Source organism: Chaetodon auriga, chromosome 10, assembly GCF_051107435.1.
Source record: "Chaetodon auriga isolate fChaAug3 chromosome 10, fChaAug3.hap1, whole genome shotgun sequence".
Classification (NCBI taxonomy): domain Eukaryota; kingdom Metazoa; phylum Chordata; class Actinopteri; order Chaetodontiformes; family Chaetodontidae; genus Chaetodon; species Chaetodon auriga.
Window position 1 is genome coordinate 5,527,953 of NC_135083.1, and position 18,020 is coordinate 5,545,972.

The 18,020-nt window shown below is 44.1% G+C and overlaps 2 protein-coding genes across 3 annotated transcripts; both read right to left on the minus strand.

Annotated features, from left to right (window-relative positions):
• Positions 1-4,203: 4,203 nt before the first annotated feature.
• slc52a3-1 (solute carrier family 52 member 3-1) lies at positions 4,204-10,775 on the minus strand. The gene is made up of 4 exons (XM_076740106.1): positions 10,437-10,775; positions 8,120-9,203; positions 6,264-6,387; positions 4,204-5,327 (listed from the first exon to the last, which is right to left on the minus strand). Exons 2-4 carry the CDS (start codon positions 9,124-9,126, stop codon positions 5,115-5,117), a joined length of 1,344 nt encoding a protein of 447 aa, XP_076596221.1. The 5' UTR covers positions 9,127-9,203; positions 10,437-10,775; the 3' UTR covers positions 4,204-5,114.
• A 2,740-nt stretch (positions 10,776-13,515) lies between these two features.
• Positions 13,516-17,800, minus strand: LOC143326702 (ubiquitin-conjugating enzyme E2 variant 1-like). Of its 2 annotated transcripts, none has more exons than XM_076740509.1 (4): positions 17,138-17,800; positions 16,578-16,726; positions 15,391-15,516; positions 13,516-14,706 (listed from the first exon to the last, which is right to left on the minus strand). In XM_076740509.1, exons 1-4 carry the CDS (start codon positions 17,142-17,144, stop codon positions 14,560-14,562), a joined length of 429 nt encoding a protein of 142 aa, XP_076596624.1. In that variant the 5' UTR covers positions 17,145-17,800; the 3' UTR covers positions 13,516-14,559. The 2 variants fall into 2 exon arrangements, with proteins under 2 accessions (XP_076596624.1, XP_076596623.1); XM_076740508.1 differs by having other exon boundaries at positions 17,751-17,799.
• Between the last annotated feature and the right edge of the window lie 220 nt (positions 17,801-18,020).

Consider the following 18,020-nt stretch of genomic DNA (forward strand, 5'->3'; position numbering starts at 1 on the left):
GCAGTGCCTCTTCATGAACCACTAATGTGAAGCAACCGGAAACAGGAAAATGAAATTCTCAATATGAGAAACTTGTGGAATTAAAGGACATTTAGGAATGTAAATTCCCTCCAACACCTCTGCACTCACTGGATATCCAGCGTCCAAACGCTCCGCGTATCCGGTCACACCATCACCATCTCATCAGAAATTTACCTTTACAGTTCACACACCACAAATCTCCTTTCTCTGAACATCTTTTGGATGCTGCATGAAGGCAACGACACATCCGAGAACAGACAAAGACACATCGCGGCGACATGCGCCGTCGCTCGACTGACGTGTTGAAACACAACCTCCACCTGGCTGTGAGCGATCCCGTGTCATGTTTCCCCACAATGCCACTGTGGCGCGGTTCAGACGAGCACCCCGCCACCTCCGGATTCAAACATCAACCAACAGGGTCTCCCCTTGATCCCCTCTTCTCTGCTCTTGCTTTAGTAAACACGATAATAGCAGTGCTGTGTTCGTGCGGGCTGCATGTTAACACTGTGGCTGTCAAAGGCCATCATGCCCCTTCAAAGGATGATGGCTCTCTAAAGTGGGCTCTCTCGGTGGCAGCCATTTTCCACTTGACTGGCCCCACACACGAGGGGGACTGGTAGCCCCTAGCAGCTGGGCTAGGCTGGTCACTGGGGGTGGGGAGAAGGAGATGAATGGGCTGGATATAAGGGGAGGGGGCTAATAGCAAGAAGGGAAGGGCGTCTACATGCATGAAGAGGTGTGTTTGGTATTTTGTCCTGAAATACGCCCTTTACTTTACCCTCCAAAACACTTCCCATAATGCAGCTACTGCTCAGGTGTGTTTACACATTTAGGTCGATGCTCGTTCTTACTTTTCATCAAATACCCGACTTTCCATCTCCGCTCACTGGAATTAGCGTAAAAGCATCATTTTGTGCATCAGCTGAAACATTTTGCTGCTCGGCGAAAACCTGGCAGAATCTCTGGTGCTTCTTGATGAGAAACAGACCGCCAATATCTCATCAGGAACTGGGAACAAAAGCCCGTCGAGATGTTATGATACGAATGATAATTCAGCGAGCGTCTGTTTGCTCGGCCATGCAGGCTTTGTGTCAACACTCCGGGTCCAGCCAGGTCTCACTCGGGACCGAGGGAGCAGGATGCATTTTCATAAATCATTTCTTGACACCACATCAAGGTTATGTGGTTGGCAGTCTGCGGCCCGCAAATTGCCTTTGCATTGACAATGCAAAGGAGCTCCGTGGGGATTTAAGTAGTTCAGTAGCTATTTATGGCAGGAAAATTAGGATGACCTTTTCCCAAACTGTGATAATGGTGCCTTCAATATAAACTAATTCACTGAAGCAAAATGTCTCATCACATACTGGAAATTTAAACCAGTTGTGTAGAAGCTACATGCACGCAGATAAGATAGCTTTTGTTGCCCATCCATGCTGCACTGGTTGTATACTACCCACAGACTGGAGGTAATAATTAGCTCACTACAGCAGGGTAACAAGTTAGCACCCCCGTCCTGCTGTGCAGCTCTGTAATTGGTTCCCTCATGTGGCACAGTCGGACCCCAGAACAAAGGGTTCCCAGAGGGGGAATCTATGCTGACCCATGCTGAACCCCTCACAACAATGACAGGCAGGAAGCATTTACATATGCTGACAGACTTGTCTCTTCCTAGGGTGGAGTGCTAGGCACTTCATTAAAGCAACATCAATACCTGCTGATAGAAAACGAGGAGTGGGCCCATGTGCATCGCTGTCTGCTCCGAGACACTATAGTGAAATGACATAGGGCTGTCACATCCAATTTCAAATAAATGGACAGCATTTATTAAATGGGCTGTGTGTGGAAATTGATGGGAGAGATGCTGTCTGAGCCGTGCCTGTCTGTGAATCGTCTGCATGCATCAGCAATCGGTTTACCCACAAGCTGTTCACCTGAACATCAGCTGCCAAAGTCTGTCGTCCCATGGGCTCACACAAGCAGATTTCCACACACTCTGAGCATTGTTTTGTTATTTTTGTCGAAGAGAAAAACCCCTTCTTTCCCTCCTCTTGTGTGGTTGTTGTGTCGAACGTTAACACGCCACTCGGTTCAGGAAGATCGAGCAAAGTCAGGCGCAGGTGACACATCTGTCGATTCAGCAGGAGTGCAGGTGGGTTCACTCATTCATTGCATCATGGCGCTGTGCATTCATTCTCTTATCCAGTTAAAGGAAGGGTAAAGCCTCCTTCCATTTGACACGCTGCTCATTTAGCTGAGAGGCACAGTGGTTGGCTGGAGGGAGGGGAGCTGTGGTGGTGGTGGTGGTGGAGGCGGGGGGGGGCTCTTTGGGAGGTGTCGTCCTGAGCAGATGGACCTCTCAGTGGCGTAGTAAGTGGAGTCTTCACATGGCAGAGGAGACTGCAGGATCTCACAGGACCAGGACACAGCATCCAGGTGGCCACGGCCCCTCCTGACCAGCTGGAGGAGCGATGGGACCATCTGACGCTCGCAGGAAAATGATACACTTTCCTTTGCTGCTTTGTTTTGTCTCGACACAAAAGCCCCGAGCCAATCAAGGAATTTAGCTAATGAAGCTTAGAGAAAATCCCTTTGATTACATGTAAATACTCAAGGTCATGTTAACAACGGGTGAGCGGCATTCACACACGATCTTCAGGTGAACGCTCATGGTTTACGGCCATGCTCGAGACAAAAACAATGAATCTGATGTATTGTTTGAGGCGATTAACATTTCATTCAAACCCATCCTGCACCAACAACCGACTGCAGTGATGTCTGTACAGCACTGCAATGTAGATTCAACAAATCCAAGTGAGAAAGTCCCATCTGTGCTTCTCCTCCACTGATCCTGGGCCCTGGAGGCTACACAGGGCTAATTGTAGCCCCATTTTCCCTTCCTTATCTTTTTGTTTTTACTCAGTGCCGGGGTCAGGGAAGCTCCCAAGTGACCAGCGGCAGGAGCAACAGCCATCGGCCCCCGCTGAGCATCAGTAATTAGAGCCCTCCTCCTCCTCGTCCTCCTCCAGGCCGGGGAACCTCTCGCTCTCCTTCTGAAGGGCAAGGGGGCAGAGAGGAGGAACAGCTGCTGATGGGAAACCACTCTGCGGTTCCCATGGATGACCAGCGTCCCTCCGTCCTCCTCAGAGGATGTGCAGCAGCATCTTTGATAAGGATGATGGGGGCTTGGACCAGACATATTATGGGATTATTGTCTGTCTGGTTTCTCATGGCTGTTAATCTCGCCTCTTCTCTCTCTTTTTGTTTTTTTTTTTATCGTCATTTCCATAACTTGCTCAGTCTGTAGTCTTCGTCATGTGAACAATAAATTGTAAGAAGTGGGCAAAAACATGAGCACGGCCTGCAATAAAGAATAACTAAAGGAAACCATATGATTGTCTGTCTTTGGGCGGGGGGGTTACCAAATACACCCATTGGTGGAAGAAATACTCAAAGAACCAATACAACAGTATAAGTATGCTCCATCACCAGTGAAAGTCCTGCGTTCACAATCAGCGAAGTACTATTAGCAAAATACACTTTAAGAATCAAAAGTAAAAGTGCTTCTGCAGAAAAATGTCACCTGTTGTTGTTGTTGTTGCTGTTAATCTTTGATTTTTAGTGATTTATTTGGTCATTTTACCTCTTTGGGACTCAAACATTGGAACCGTGTGAGAAGTTTAGAGGTGAAACTACTGAAATGTGGCTCAAACCAGGCAGCTTTTAAAGGGGTCACAAGCCAAATGTTTGGGAATCACTGCTTCTAATCTGGACAATGTGTTATATTTTATAAACAAATATCAAATGTTAATCTGTAGAGTAACTGGTAACTATATGTGTCCAATAAATCTCATGTGAAATAGTGTAAAATAAAATGGAAAGACTAAAGCACAAGTACCTCAAAATTGTACTTAAGTACAGATCTTGAGTAAATCTGTGTACTTACTCTCCACCACTTGGTACACCTAAATGTGCAATAAATGCAGTCTGAAATAACAGTTCAACATGAATTGAACTATTTAAGCTTCACAGACTTGTGTGTGACTTCTGTTGTCCCTCAGTGTTTATCATACGCAGCTGTGTCTCTGGACTCCCTGTTCCTGAGCTGGAGCTGGTGGTGTGATACTATGTGTGGCTGTGTGTGTCATGATCATTTCTCTGTCATATTCATAGCAATAAAATGCATCAACAGCCTCTTTTTATTGGTTTTTCATTTTATACATGCATGTTCAAATTTAAATAGAAACATCTCATATAACAGGTGTATAAATGTCAGCTTTAAATCGTTGGCCTGCATCTGCAAAACCATTTTTATCTCCTTTATTTTTCTTTATTTTTTCATGTACACAGTATAGATGTCGTTCATGGGCAGTGATTTGTGGCCACTAGGTGCCTGCAGACTGTGGAGTGACAGCTTTTAATATAGAGAAGTGTGCTTGCGCCATCTAGTGGCCAGAAACAGGCTGACAGTTTCGTGCAGTTCACTGTGGCCAGAAACTATGAGAATCAAAAAGGAGCTGCATCCCAGTGTTGAACTTGAAGTGTATTTAAGGACTTTGACAAAACATTGACAAAGTGCTGACATGGCTTAAAAATCACAAAAATAAATGCAAAAACATCACGTCTTTAACAAAAGGCTGAAGGATGGCAGACTGTCAGACTTACCGAAGAACCTCAATGGAGTTATTCTGTGGGAAATATGCCGAGAGCTAGAGGACCAGCACCACTCTCATGTCTGTGGGCTAAATATGAAGCTAGCTACCGGTTAGCTTAGCTTAGCATAAAGACTGGAAACGAGGAAACCATTAGCCTTGATCTGTCCAAAGTAAAAAATCTGCTTACCAACACCTTTAAAGCTCGCCAATTACCGTTTTTATCTAGTATGTTCAATCCGTACAAAAAACAAGAAGCACTAAGCTAACTTTTCCCCCTGTTTCCAGGCTTTATGCTAAGCTAAGCTACCTCTAGATCCATACTTAACACACAGGTATGAGTCTGGTATTAAACTTTTCATCAAACTCTCAGCAAGAAAACTGTATAAGTGCATTTCCCAAAATGTTGTTGTTGTGTCTCCAGCGTCCTCAGATCAGCTGTCATAGTGGACATTTTGTGTTGCAGAGGTCTCCTGACTGAAACAGATGGTAGACGTTAACCAGCGGGAACATGGTGACTGAGCCGACCAGAGAGCCCAGCTGCTGTGCAGCTCCGCACCAGACCAGGGCGCTGTGACTCCGGTCTCTCAGGATGACGCCCACCATGACTTTGACATAAGTCAGCATCCCGGTGAAGAAGAGCCATGAGAGCACCTGGTGAGGACCAAAGAGCAGAGTGGACTCAGACGTTCACCTGAACGATGAGCTGGGAAATTCAACTAAGTATGTTTATAAAAGCACAAAACTGAAGTACTTTAGGAGTATTTTCCTTTCATGCTACTCTCTACATCTCAAAGGGAAATATTGCACTTGGTGCTCCACTAAGCACTTTAGTCACTAGATCTTTACTAATGTTGACATGATACCAGTATTTTAAACTTTGTACATCTGCTTTTTTTACAGCTTCAGTGTTTTCGATCCTTTCGAATGTATGATTAACAGAAGTTAATGTCATTTCATTCTGTATCAAAACGGTATCGAAGTATCAGTTTAGAACCTTCATTTTTACACAGAAAACATGCTTTTCCTTATAACATTTTAATGTCTTTTAAAACCTTTTGGGTTTGGTTGGTTGCTGTTGCTCGGATGTTTTGGACTCTGGGTAATTGTGGCAACATTTCCTCATATTAATCCATAATGAAAATAGAAAGAAAGAAATGATCTCATGATATAGTTATAATACTGTAAGGCATTTTTACTTTTAATACTAATATATTTTGCATATTTTCCTGACTATACTTTTACTTAAGTTGCATGTTACAATATAGGACTTTTACTAGTATTTTAACGGTATGGTATTCATACTTTTACTGTAGTAAAGGATCTGAATACTTCCTCCACCACTGGAAATGTTTAGCATCATTTGTGTGCAGAAAAACTAATCAGGATTTCACACCTGGTCATGTTCAAATGTTGATACTCAGCTACACACAAACGACCCAAATACGTTACCTCATCATCAATTGAGGGAGTTGCTCAATGCTTTTGTAAATGTGGAGTTGAACTTTGCCACATGCGTTTCCCTGATAAAGCCGCTGAGAAATGTTTTTAGTGTCTTTCTGTCTCTCAACATGTTTGTGTTTCACTCACAATGATAATCTCTCCCGCCACAGAGCCTTGAAGCAAAGGACATGGACTGAGAACGGCCATAGCCATGTTATAACTGCCACATCCCATCCCCAACGCCATCAGCACGCCAAGGAAGACCAGTGACCTGAAACAAAAGAGGTTTGTTACCAGCGGCAGTTCCTTTATTTCTAAGAATCCACTGAGATGACGGAGAATGAGTTGATTATTATCTCACATAAACTGTGCGCCAAAGGAATTTACAACCGCGAATCCAAGAAAGGAGGAACGCTGTGTTCTGTGATAAAACAGTGTGATAACGTGCTAATCATTTTTGACATATAATCAATTGAAAACAGTACAAAGACAATATATTTAATGTTTGACCTCTTCAGCCTCGTTGGCTTTTGTAAATATCTGCTTATTCTGAATTTGATGCAGCAGCACGTTTCAAACACGTTGGGACAGGAGCAACAAAAGACTGGGAAAGATGTGGAACGCTCCAAAAACACCTGTTTGGAACGTTCCACAGGTTCATTGGTGACAGGTCATAGTATCATGATTGGGTATGAAAGGGGCATCCTGGAAAGGCTCATTTGATCACGAGCGAGGATGGAGCGAGGTTCACCACGTTGTGAACACATGACTGGATGAGGTATGTTACTGCATCAGGAACACTTTGGAAGAGTTGGGGTTAATATGAAACTTCCTCCAAAGTTACACTGTCCTCTCAGTGTGAAGTTCTCTCTTCTTGTTTCTCTGGATCGTGCTTCTTTCCTGTGCTGCAGTGGAGGAGCAGGAACACAAACCTTATATAGAGAACCATGACATCACTTCCTGTCTAACCTCTGTTCCACTAACTTCTGTAACACAATCTCTCATTCAGCATTTCTTTCATCGGTCTTCCCGAAAAGATTGAAACATGTTCTCGAGGTTTGAATTCCACATTTTAAGACAGATCAGCCTCCACTAGAGCACTGACTGTTAGGAACTGAACAAGAAGGTTTTCAACAAAGTTAAATAAGGATTACTTTGTGAGTGCAGAAAAAAAACTACAGCTGCCATGAAAATTTAGTACGTACTTAAGCCCAACGCTTCATATCCATAAAATTCACCACGGCTCTCTTCAAAGTTATCTCTGCTGGCTAAGAACTTCTCCGGTGGCGGTTTGGGGCTTACGGGTGGTGGTGTGAGTTAAATGCCACTAAAAAACAGAAACTTTTAAAAGTCAGTGGGGTTTTGAAAGAGGTTTTCTTAGTCCTGGAACAGAACCAGGATGTTCAGTTTCAGATCCACCAATCAGCCACAACATTAAAACCACCTGCTTAATATTGTGTAGGCCATCTGTGTGCAGCCAAAGCAGCTCTGGCCTGTCGAGGCATGGACGCAGGACCTCTGGGGGTGTCCTGTGGTGTCTGGCGGCGGATCCTTTGAGTCCTGTGGGTTGCGAGGTGGGGCCTTAATAGATCGGACTTGTTCTCGCACGTCCCATGAATGCTTGATTGGATTAAGATCTGGTGAATTTGGAGGCCGGGCCGACACCTCGAGCTCTTTGTTCTGCTCTTTGAGCCGCTCCTGAGCAGTTATCTGTGTGTGTGGCAGGAGGCGCCATCCTGCTGGAGGAGGCATCTGCGATCAGGAGCTGCTTTTACCATGACGGGTGTAGCAATGTTTGGGTGGGTGACGTGTAACATCCACATGAATGCCAGGACCCACTGACTTCACCTCTCAGGGGTTTTAATGTCATGGCTGATCCTGTGTGTTTTTGCACAGAACGATTAAAGCAAGTGAAACCTGCTTCAGACACCTGACTATTGTCTTAGGACAGACTGAACCTACCTTACAATGAAAAATCGATATCTACACAACTAGATATTGACCTGTTTTGGAAGAACATTGCAATGGTGCAAGCCAGTGGGTTGGCCATTGACGACAGAGAGGCAGAGAGATGATAGGCCAGGTTCCCGTAGGGCATACAGGAGTACGTCTGCACCGAGGGCAGCAGGCCGTTGGTTGCAGAGTTAACAAACACCACCATAAAGTAGATGAAGGTCAGCTGGTACACGGAGTGCTCGGGGGCTGCCAGCGGAAGCTTGCTCTGGGCTGCCCCCTCGCCCTGGCATTTCCCACCCTCTCCATCAGTCTCTGCTCCAGGGTTCTCCAGGCCGGAGCTGACAGATGCCGCAGCGTCTGGCACAAGGTTTTCGGTGGACAGCTCATACGTGCGAGGGAGCCTGTTCAGTGCCACAAAAGCAGCCAGGCTTATGCACATCATGGCTGCCAGGAGGAAGAAAAACACCTCAGTGGAAAAGTTGGGAGGAAGATAAACTGTCTGCAATGACCACGAGTCCCCGCCAGTGTGGTTTCCTGCAGTCTCTGAGGAGTTGACACATTTGGACATGCCCACACCTTGTGCCAGAGCGATCACACCAGGAATGAAACCACTTAGTCCTTCTCCAACAAAGTATGTGGTGATGTAATTTGCTGGAAGCTGCATCATGAAGGGCAGGAAGGTAACTGAGGAGGTGCAGTCCACCAGAGAGAGGAAGAAGGTGATGATGAAGAAGGCAGTGCTGTGCGGTGCCCCGGCCACAATCGTCGTCTTGTCCCAGAAGAAGGCGAGCAGGATGCAGGACAGGATGCCGATGGAGAGGATAACGTAAATAACAACACGCTCATTAAGACGACCCGGGCACAGTTTGTGCGTGAGGGTGACCAGCAGGGGTCCCAGGTTGGCCAGCTGGATGATGACGGTCAGGTAGGAGGGGAGCTCCCAGCGCTCCGGCAGAACGTTGACGATGAGCGGCAGTTCCACCCACAGGCCGTTCACCGCCACCCAAGAGCCCAGGCCAAAGGCACAGGCCAGTATGTGGACCAGCAGAGCCATGCCGGATCAGCCTGAAGAGAGTCTGAAGAAGAAGAGGGCGTCTCCCCAAATGGTTCCACCTCTGCTGAGTGTCATACCTTCAACGAAAAGTCAGGAGCATTAAACTTAGCCATTTCATGTTGTTCCATCATTTCAAATGTCCCATTTTGTGAAATATCTCATAGAAATCGAAGAGTTTTTTTCGTGAACCACTGCTGTGATTCCTCGTGCACGTGTGATCAGCTAATCAGTCAGATGGTTTAACTGAACCAAAAGTGTTGTCTTAATGATGAACACATGATGATGAACAGTGAATTGTGGTCTGTTGACTCAATAATTCCTCCATCATAGATCACATGAATCACACAGTCAGTCATTAAAGCTCGTGCTCAGAGCCAGTGGTGGAGGAAGAACTCGGATGCTTTTTAAAGCACCAATACAACAGCCGGAAATTCATTCTATTCTGGGCTATTTTGCTTCAATAGCAAGCAAGAAAATAGCCAAAATAGACATTTAAGTATTTATTTTGGCTCAGATTACAGTTCTGTACATTTATCCAAATCACAAAAAATAATTGTCTTCATGTAAATAATCAACTGGGCAAGTTTCACGGTGATATTTATTAGTTTACATCAATTCACCTGTAGCATCTCCCCCTATAGTTAAAGCACAGATTACTGGCAAAATATACTTTAAAGAATTAAAAGTAAATTACCTTTTATGTAGAAATGTGAAGTATAAAGGAGCATAAAATGCAGCTAAAAATATTACTTTGGAGGATGCAGATGTGCTGCTGAGAGCTGATTTCTTCAGACAACACTGTGGGCAAAGAAAGCCCCCCGGCTGTCGGCAGAGGCTTTGAATCAGAAGTGAGACGAGGCCATCTGAGTTTATTAGTCACTACCAGCCAACAGCTTCATATGCATTAATGTAACAGAGCAAGTCAAGGACAAGCGTCAGTCATTTCAGTTCACACACACAGTACGCCGCTCGCGTTTCCAGCAGCTGATGCAATTTCCACATCTCTTTCACACCTTTTGGAGGAATCCAACAAACCATATGGGCCTCCTTTGCTCTGCCTTTTGGCACGCTTGTAGCTTTCAGGAAATGACTTGTGTAAACGCTCACATGATGCATCCACGGTGGTTCGAGAAAGGCTTCTGAGGGAAAACTGTATCCTGCCTTTAAATCACTCGAGTTGACGGAAAGAAAATGTGGCCTGAGTGCAGATTGTTATGTTCTAGATCACCAGGACATACAGTGTTTACCAGACACTCACAGCTAATCCCACAAGCAAATGAACTACCTTTAAGGCATGGACATGTACTCACAAGTTTGTTCAGTCCCAGGAGGCGTTGAATACGACTCGCTGTCATCTTATATAGAGGTTAGTGACAGCTCTCCTTTGGCTGCGCTTACATACACACACTGATGGGAATCACATGGCTTCTGGGTAGGTCAGAGTCCACTGGAGGCGTAGATCAGCCCCTCTGGATAACAGAGGGCAGTGTCTATATCCACTGAGCTGCCTTTACTACACTCAAATCTTTATGAGGTCAAGTCAATGCTGAAACACTTCGAGGTGCCCTTGACATTTTTACAGCATTTGCCTGCTCCAGCACGAAAACATTTCCTGCACCGGTTGGTTTTCGAGTGTCCAGGTCTGTACCGCCCCCTGCTGGCCTCAGGTGTCAGCTGCAGTGTGTGATCAGACACCACGGTGGAGGTTCAGCAGTAAGGAAGGAGGAGGGTTAGCTGCAGAAAGGTTCTCGGGATGTACCCACTTTAGGATGCAGTGATAAGAGCCCACAACATCCGCCTCTTGTTTAGTGGTGATCTTGCGTTCTTTGTGTTCGTTATCTGGTCAGGCAGCATGTTTTAACGTCTCCATGTTCTAATGTTTGTCTCACACCGACCACAAGTTCTCAGTTCTGCTTTTGACTTGAATGTTGCTTGAAGCGTTTACATAAACATTTGGTCTTTCTTCCCCGTCTCTATTTTTTCCTCACACAACCAAACTCGTTTTCTTGCCTGTGGACTCGAGATTAGATAAACCTCCAATAAGACTCAACCCCTTCCCTTTCCTGTAGACTTAGCCTAACACACCTATCCAAGACATACCCAAAGGCAACTGAAAGCTGTTCTTGAACCATTTGGAGTCCAGGCATGGTTTGGAAATCTAACACTCTTACATTTTATCCCCAACAGTCAGAATCATTTGGCATTGAGTAATAAAAGTTGGAGCACACTGAAGTAGAAGGTTTTTATTTCCACCTGAATTATTTATTGCTCGCAGATGACTCTGGACCTGATTAGCTGGATGAAAATGAATATTTAACATATGCTTTTCTGCTTTATGTCTGGATGAATATCTTTATCTTTATATTAAAACATCTATATTTAGGCCATCTCTATTTATATTTTGTAAATATACACTTTAATTTAGGCTATATATCTTTATATTGAGGCCATTCATTATTTTAAACCCTGTGTAATATCCCTATTCGCACTAAATTCCTTGATTTGGCAGTAAATTGCCCACTGAAGCAGCACGTCTTCGTTTTCAGAATTTCATTGGCTGTACAAAACGCCAGTCATCTGCACAATCGCTTGTGATTGGCTTGTTAGCTACACAGACGAGAATTCAACATGGACTCTTGTCAGATGTTACTGTGGGTGCTCTTCATGTAATGGCAGCACACATCAGTGACATTTAGTACTGCAATAATATAATTTAGATTATATCTTCAAATCTTATCTAAATCTAATTATGTAATGCTTTATAAACAGCAGGTATAAGGCAATAAAAAAATTTCGAAGGACAGACCATGCCAGGCCATGTAAAATCTTGTGATAAAAACAAATATTGACATTTAACTCAGTCTTCCCAACTCAGCGAGCTGTGTTTTGAACTTTGGGCGCTGATGGAAATGTACTGATTGTCAAGGATTTTAGGTGTTGATTTGTACAAAGGTTTAAGAGTTGTTAGCCTGCAGTGATCAGCGTGGGAAATGAGCACAGAGTGCATGTTCCCTTCTGCCGCCTCTGCTGACATCTCGTTTCAAATGACATTTTACCGATTGAATTTGAACATTACAAACCTTTTTCACCTGAATCTTGAAAGAAATTGATGAACAACATGCAGAGCATTACATGAACCAGCAATTCTAGTCAAACTGCTGCCATGTACATAAATTACACTGTCATCCACATTCGTTTGGATGTTGTTGTCTGGACATACTGACGGCAAATCATTTATTGATAATGTAAATAGCAGTGGGCCCAGGATAGATCCTCGCTGCAGTTACATCCCCTGTCAGTAAATTGAGCTAATGAATAAAAATGGAGGGCACCAGTGAGCAAAGTGCAGACCAGATTATGAAGACACAGACGCAACCGAGAGCCGGTGTGGAACAATGAGTTTACCATCCATCTAAAACTGACTGAAACCTTTCAGAAACCAGGTTAACTTCCAGGTTTCCAGCAGTTGTTATCGGTTAGCATGTTATCGGCTTACATACATTTAGAAATTGGTCTGCAGTTGATAAAGTTGGATGGATCAACTGGAAATAGCAAGCAGAGGATTTGGGAGGCAAGATGTCACCAGGCAGAGTTAGAGGTGTGAAAGTCTCAGTTCATTCAAACTTGTGCCTAAACTGAGACATGATCAGGACATTGATACGTCATGGGCACCATCAAATTTAAAACACTCACCACTGGAGGCTTCACAGCAGTTAAAACTGAAGATTTTAAAAGATGGCCGACCATGTTTAAGACAATGAAATAAAAAATACATTTTCCATGTTCTAATCCCATGCAGATAGTTAAAGTTATATGCTAAATATATTTCCATTTTTTGGATTTTTATAGCAAAACATTTTTTCCTCCTGAAGTCAGGATATTGAACACTTAAGTGTATTATGTAGATGTAAAATATCTGTGCTTAAAGTGTGTTACCAACGAGCACTAAGACTGAACTGGGAGCAGAATCTTGATGGAACAGTTCAGAACTTTGAGAAATGTGCTTATTCAATTTCTTGCAGCGAGCTACAACAGGATCTAACTCAAAGAACAATTTCACAACTGAGTTAGTCACCATGTGCAGATTAAACAAGATCAAACAGGCTCATTTAACAGCTTCAGATTTATTTTCAGTCTTTATGCTAAGCTAAGATTGCAAAGGCAAGAATCTTCTCACTGAACTCAAAGCTCATCTCCCAAAATGTTGAACTGTGCCTTTAAGTGGTTTCTAAGAGAGCTTGCGTCACGTTTCTGCTGAATCTGCTCCTCAATGGAGAGCAGACATTATGCAAATAAACACTGTCATTATGTGGAAATGCTCCATATAAACTTTGATGACCTGGAACCCGTGAGCAACAACACGTAGTGATCTACAACGACACAAATGCATGAAAAGCATGAATTAAGATTTATGAAAGAAGTGGAGAAAGTAAAACAAATTGTCACATGAAGTAGCAAAGACAGTTTCACAAGTCAGACATCTCCCCTGACGTTACACAGGACCAAAAGAGGTAGCTCATTTCACTTCTACTTTCAAGCACGGCTTAACCGGGACTTCTACAGACCTACAGTAGATTTGCATACTATGCTGCTATGCATACTAAGATCAGATATAGTGGCATAGATACTGTACACAATGTTTACTTTGGACAATTCTTACATGGAAGGAGGAAGCCATGTGTGAGTAAGGTGACCATTTCGGCACCTTGCTGAGCTGCAGTCACGCATTTACTGCAGGACCGCTTGCAAAAAAAACATGAGGTGCAAGCCCACGTCAACACACGCTGTTGATCCGGCTTCATGGCAAGACATTCGTCAAATGATTCGACAAGTCAAACGTGTTGGGCGCGGGATTTCATATGTACACGTGAAAGAAGACTATCTGAAAACTAACAGCAACAACTTCAGCCAACTATGTGCAATTATGTTAAGAGGCTGTTTTCAAGGTTACAAAAAAGCAACACACAAAGAGGTACACTCAATAAGATTATTTATGTTATTGTACAATCTGCATTTTTTAACAAATAATAATAAAAAAAGATTAGTAACATGTACAGTATTCGAATGGTCAGATCCGGCGTGGACCGAGGACTCCACCTGCCTCGTCACATCGAGTCCACCCAGAGCTCCAGTGATGGGAGGGGGAGGGGGGGCCAGTGCCTGGAATGACTTTCATGAACGCTCAATACGTGTGTGTGTGTCTGCAGATTATGTGTATGTGCATATGTGTATGTGTGTTTGCATGTATCTGTTATTGTACACTAAGTCTTCTCCTCCGTGTCTGTGTGTGTGCGTGTGTGTGTGCGTGCTCAGCCAAGGTGTCGGCAGGTGGAGGTGAAAGGTCACACAGCGCAGAATGGGGATAAAGGGATGAAGCAGAACAGAAGAGTTGGGCGGGGCAGGGTGGGGGGTGGAAGCAAAAGAAGCAGGGGCTCAGTTGGTGTAGATCTGACCCTCAGGAGGCTGAGGAAGCTTCATGTTTTCCTTGCACGTCATGAGCCGTCGCAGCTCGAGCAGCACCATCTGGATACTGTAGGAGTTCTGCCACTTGGCCAGTGCAGTCACCGCATGCATGTCAACCTGCAGGACAGCACAACAGGACAGGTGTGTTACACCTTGAATCCTGCGAACCTTAAACCCTGACATGTAGTTTTATTATTCGAGGCTGGATTTTAAAATATTTTATGACAGTGCTGATCACAGGTGACTTCCTCATATTAGCTCTTCTTGTTTGAGTCCAACCCAACCCTGAGCTTGACCTTGACTGACTAACTGCTTTTAAACTTTCTTCCTTTTTCCAGTGTGAAGTTTGATTAAGTAAAGCTTTCCAGCTACCAGGACAAAAACTGCACTGATTGGACTAAAACTGAAAATATGAAATCCCCTAAAATGTCTAAATGAAGATGTACATACATTATACTTGTTCCAAAATTAATGTAATGGCTGCATTAGCTGTCAGAGGATTCAAGCATGCACTTAGAACAGGAACTTGCTCATATTTTTTGGATACTCTACTGCATTAACAGGCTTTGTGCTGCATGCACATATCTCCAAATATGTGAGTGCTCTTCAATACAAGCAATTCAGTTTGGGTTTGGACAAACTTTGATCTTGCAAAATATACAAGAGCCAAATTCTTTCTGCAAATGTATTCATCGATGTAACAAGTACAGAATCGAGAGCACAGTCATGTATTTCGAAAGACTGCAGACAGTTGAGTCCACATTCGGGTAATAAAGCTGGAGTAATGACTAGTTTACATACCACACCGCTGGAGGTGTGCACGCCGTTCAAGTTTATCTTTGTCACAAATCGGACGTACGGTGGTAACTCTGGGTACTCTGGCCCACATTCAACCTTCAGATTGTACATCCTGTTTTCATAGCTTGTCTGTGGACAGAGACAAGCAGGGAGAGGTGAGAGTGGACACAAACATGAACAAACAGCACACAGCGTTCAGTGTATTATTCAACAATAGCACCCATGGGAGAGAATACTGTTAAAAATGTAACGGTCTGAGCCAGTTCCACCATAACAGTACATGTTGATTTAAAATCAAGGCAAACCGGCTGAGCCAGCCGAAGTCTGACATACATTAATGTCCACAGTCCTCCGTAAAGGTCCTTGAGGTACTGAGGTGTCTTCTAGACGTTTACATTACAGAATCAGTTCTGTGAAGTGCTTTAAGATGTGCGACCTGTTGCTTCCTGTCATTTTGTAACGTGATACTTTGACGACACTGAGGTGTTTTATTGCTTTGCTGCCTAAAATTCACTTTCACGGCTAATGTAGCATCGTCAGTCCACGCCTTTACATCTGCCTTCAGATTTACTTCACTTGGCTTCACAGCAGTGAACAATTACTGCAAAAATCAGTGATTCTGCATCTTTTCAGCAGATGTAGGTCTCGAGTGGTGTGCTGACAAAACAGGCTGCACAGAACTGTGACAACACATGTTCATATGTGACCTTTTTGCACCGACGCTGTACGCCCTGGAATCAGAGACAGCATCCTTGTATGCACCAAACACCTGAGCAGCTAACTTAGCAACTGACCTATTTCTGGATGTTTTCCTTAAATTGATACCATCAGACCACTAGGCCCGACACTTTCTGCAAAGCTGCATTCTTAAACACCCAACCTGTTTTCATCAGAGATAAAAACTTCTGCTAAATACGTCTAAAAATAACAGAAAGTTATTGGTTTTGATGGACTGGATAGACTAAAAAAAGACTTGAAATGTCAACTAAAACACCCAGACTTGTAGGTAACTTAAACTGACTAAAAAAAAAAAACAACAGGATGAGGTTAAGAAGATACGATAAAACTAACAAGGAAATCTGACACAAGGCTAACACTAACTCATTACATAGCTGACAAAATGAACCTCTTGGCCACTTTAATGCTTACTGAACTGTCCTCTAAGTATTTTAAAAAATGGTGCCACTCACCCTCGGGGGGCCGAGGATCACCCCTCTCCATCGTGTTAAGGTCATGTCCTCGTCATCCTCCAGACCCCAGCTCACTGTTCCATCTCCCACACCTTTCTGGCCTTCCTCCAGCTCTTCCAGGAGCCGGAAATTACGAGGAACTTTAACACCTGTTTGCAGACAAACAGGCCAAAGCCAGACTGTTATGCACACACATGCACGCTTGCAACGCAAGTGGATTTAGGTCGAACCAGGCTTGCCGGAGCTTCAGACAAAGCAATGACTTGCAGTTGTAAAGGTGTGAGCTTTTTTTTTTTGGCATGACTCATTCAGGCAATAATAACGTGACAACAAAATGAAGAACGCCGTGGCTGACGAGCTGTCATCAGTCCTCTGATGGCCGTAAACGTTCATTCATGTCCTCTGGTTTAGCATCTGGCTTCGACAATGCTGCATCATTTGGCCTCTGCAGTGAGATGTGACGGTGCTGCGCCGTTAACTGAGCCATGCAAACAAACACCGTGACACTGCCGGCTGGTGCAGCAGCTCAGCTCAGCTCACTGTCATCCACAGACACTCACCATCCATCGTGTAGTCTGCATTAGCTTCAAGTCAGCGTCTCAGAAAGCGTACCGTCACTGGCATTGTTGACGTCTAACGGTCTAGCTATGGCTGAATGTTGTGCACCAACATCAAATGAGAACAGCTGACGCTGGGGACCCGGTTTGTGACATCAGTTTTCAGAGTCAGCAAACGGTTTTACATCGCACATATGTGAATAATGTTACGTTACCGGACGTTAGGGTGGCGGTGTTGTGGTTCATTATCGTAAGCTATACGCTATTACTATGCCAAATCACGTTATTAAATGAAAGCCAATAAGTTGCATAATAATATACATGAAGACGGCTGGTATGAGATGATTCCACGGCTTTTCGACGACATGAATTTCCGCTGTCGGCAGTCATCGAGCATCTCCTCCCATGTAACTTAACTTACGTTAGCTTACCGTTAGCTAATGGCATCGTTTCCTATTCATTCTCTCCAAAAGCATCTTACATCTTTTCACGCAGCAGCTGCGTCACCAGATAATCAACCTCATTGTGTAACTCGATCGCTACATGATGAAAATTAACTGAGCGGATTAATCAAGGTCCGCTTCTTATGGTGATTTATTTTATCCTGAATATTTACCTGATGGGGCGGCGACCGCCATCTTGTCGCTACACAGCGGGAGCGTGCACGTAGCTTTGCCTTTGTGGGCGACGGTGCGTGCGCGAGAAACGCACAGCGTCGCTCAGAGTGAAACGTCCATTGTTGTGCGGCCTCCCAACAGGTGCCTGTACATTAATAAATAACCAACAGGCCTTTTTCACAGCGGACATTTTGACATTTGTCATTGAAGGAAAAGAGGCTGGATGGAGGATTTTTATATACCTGTGCTTTTCTTACAGTGACATGTCA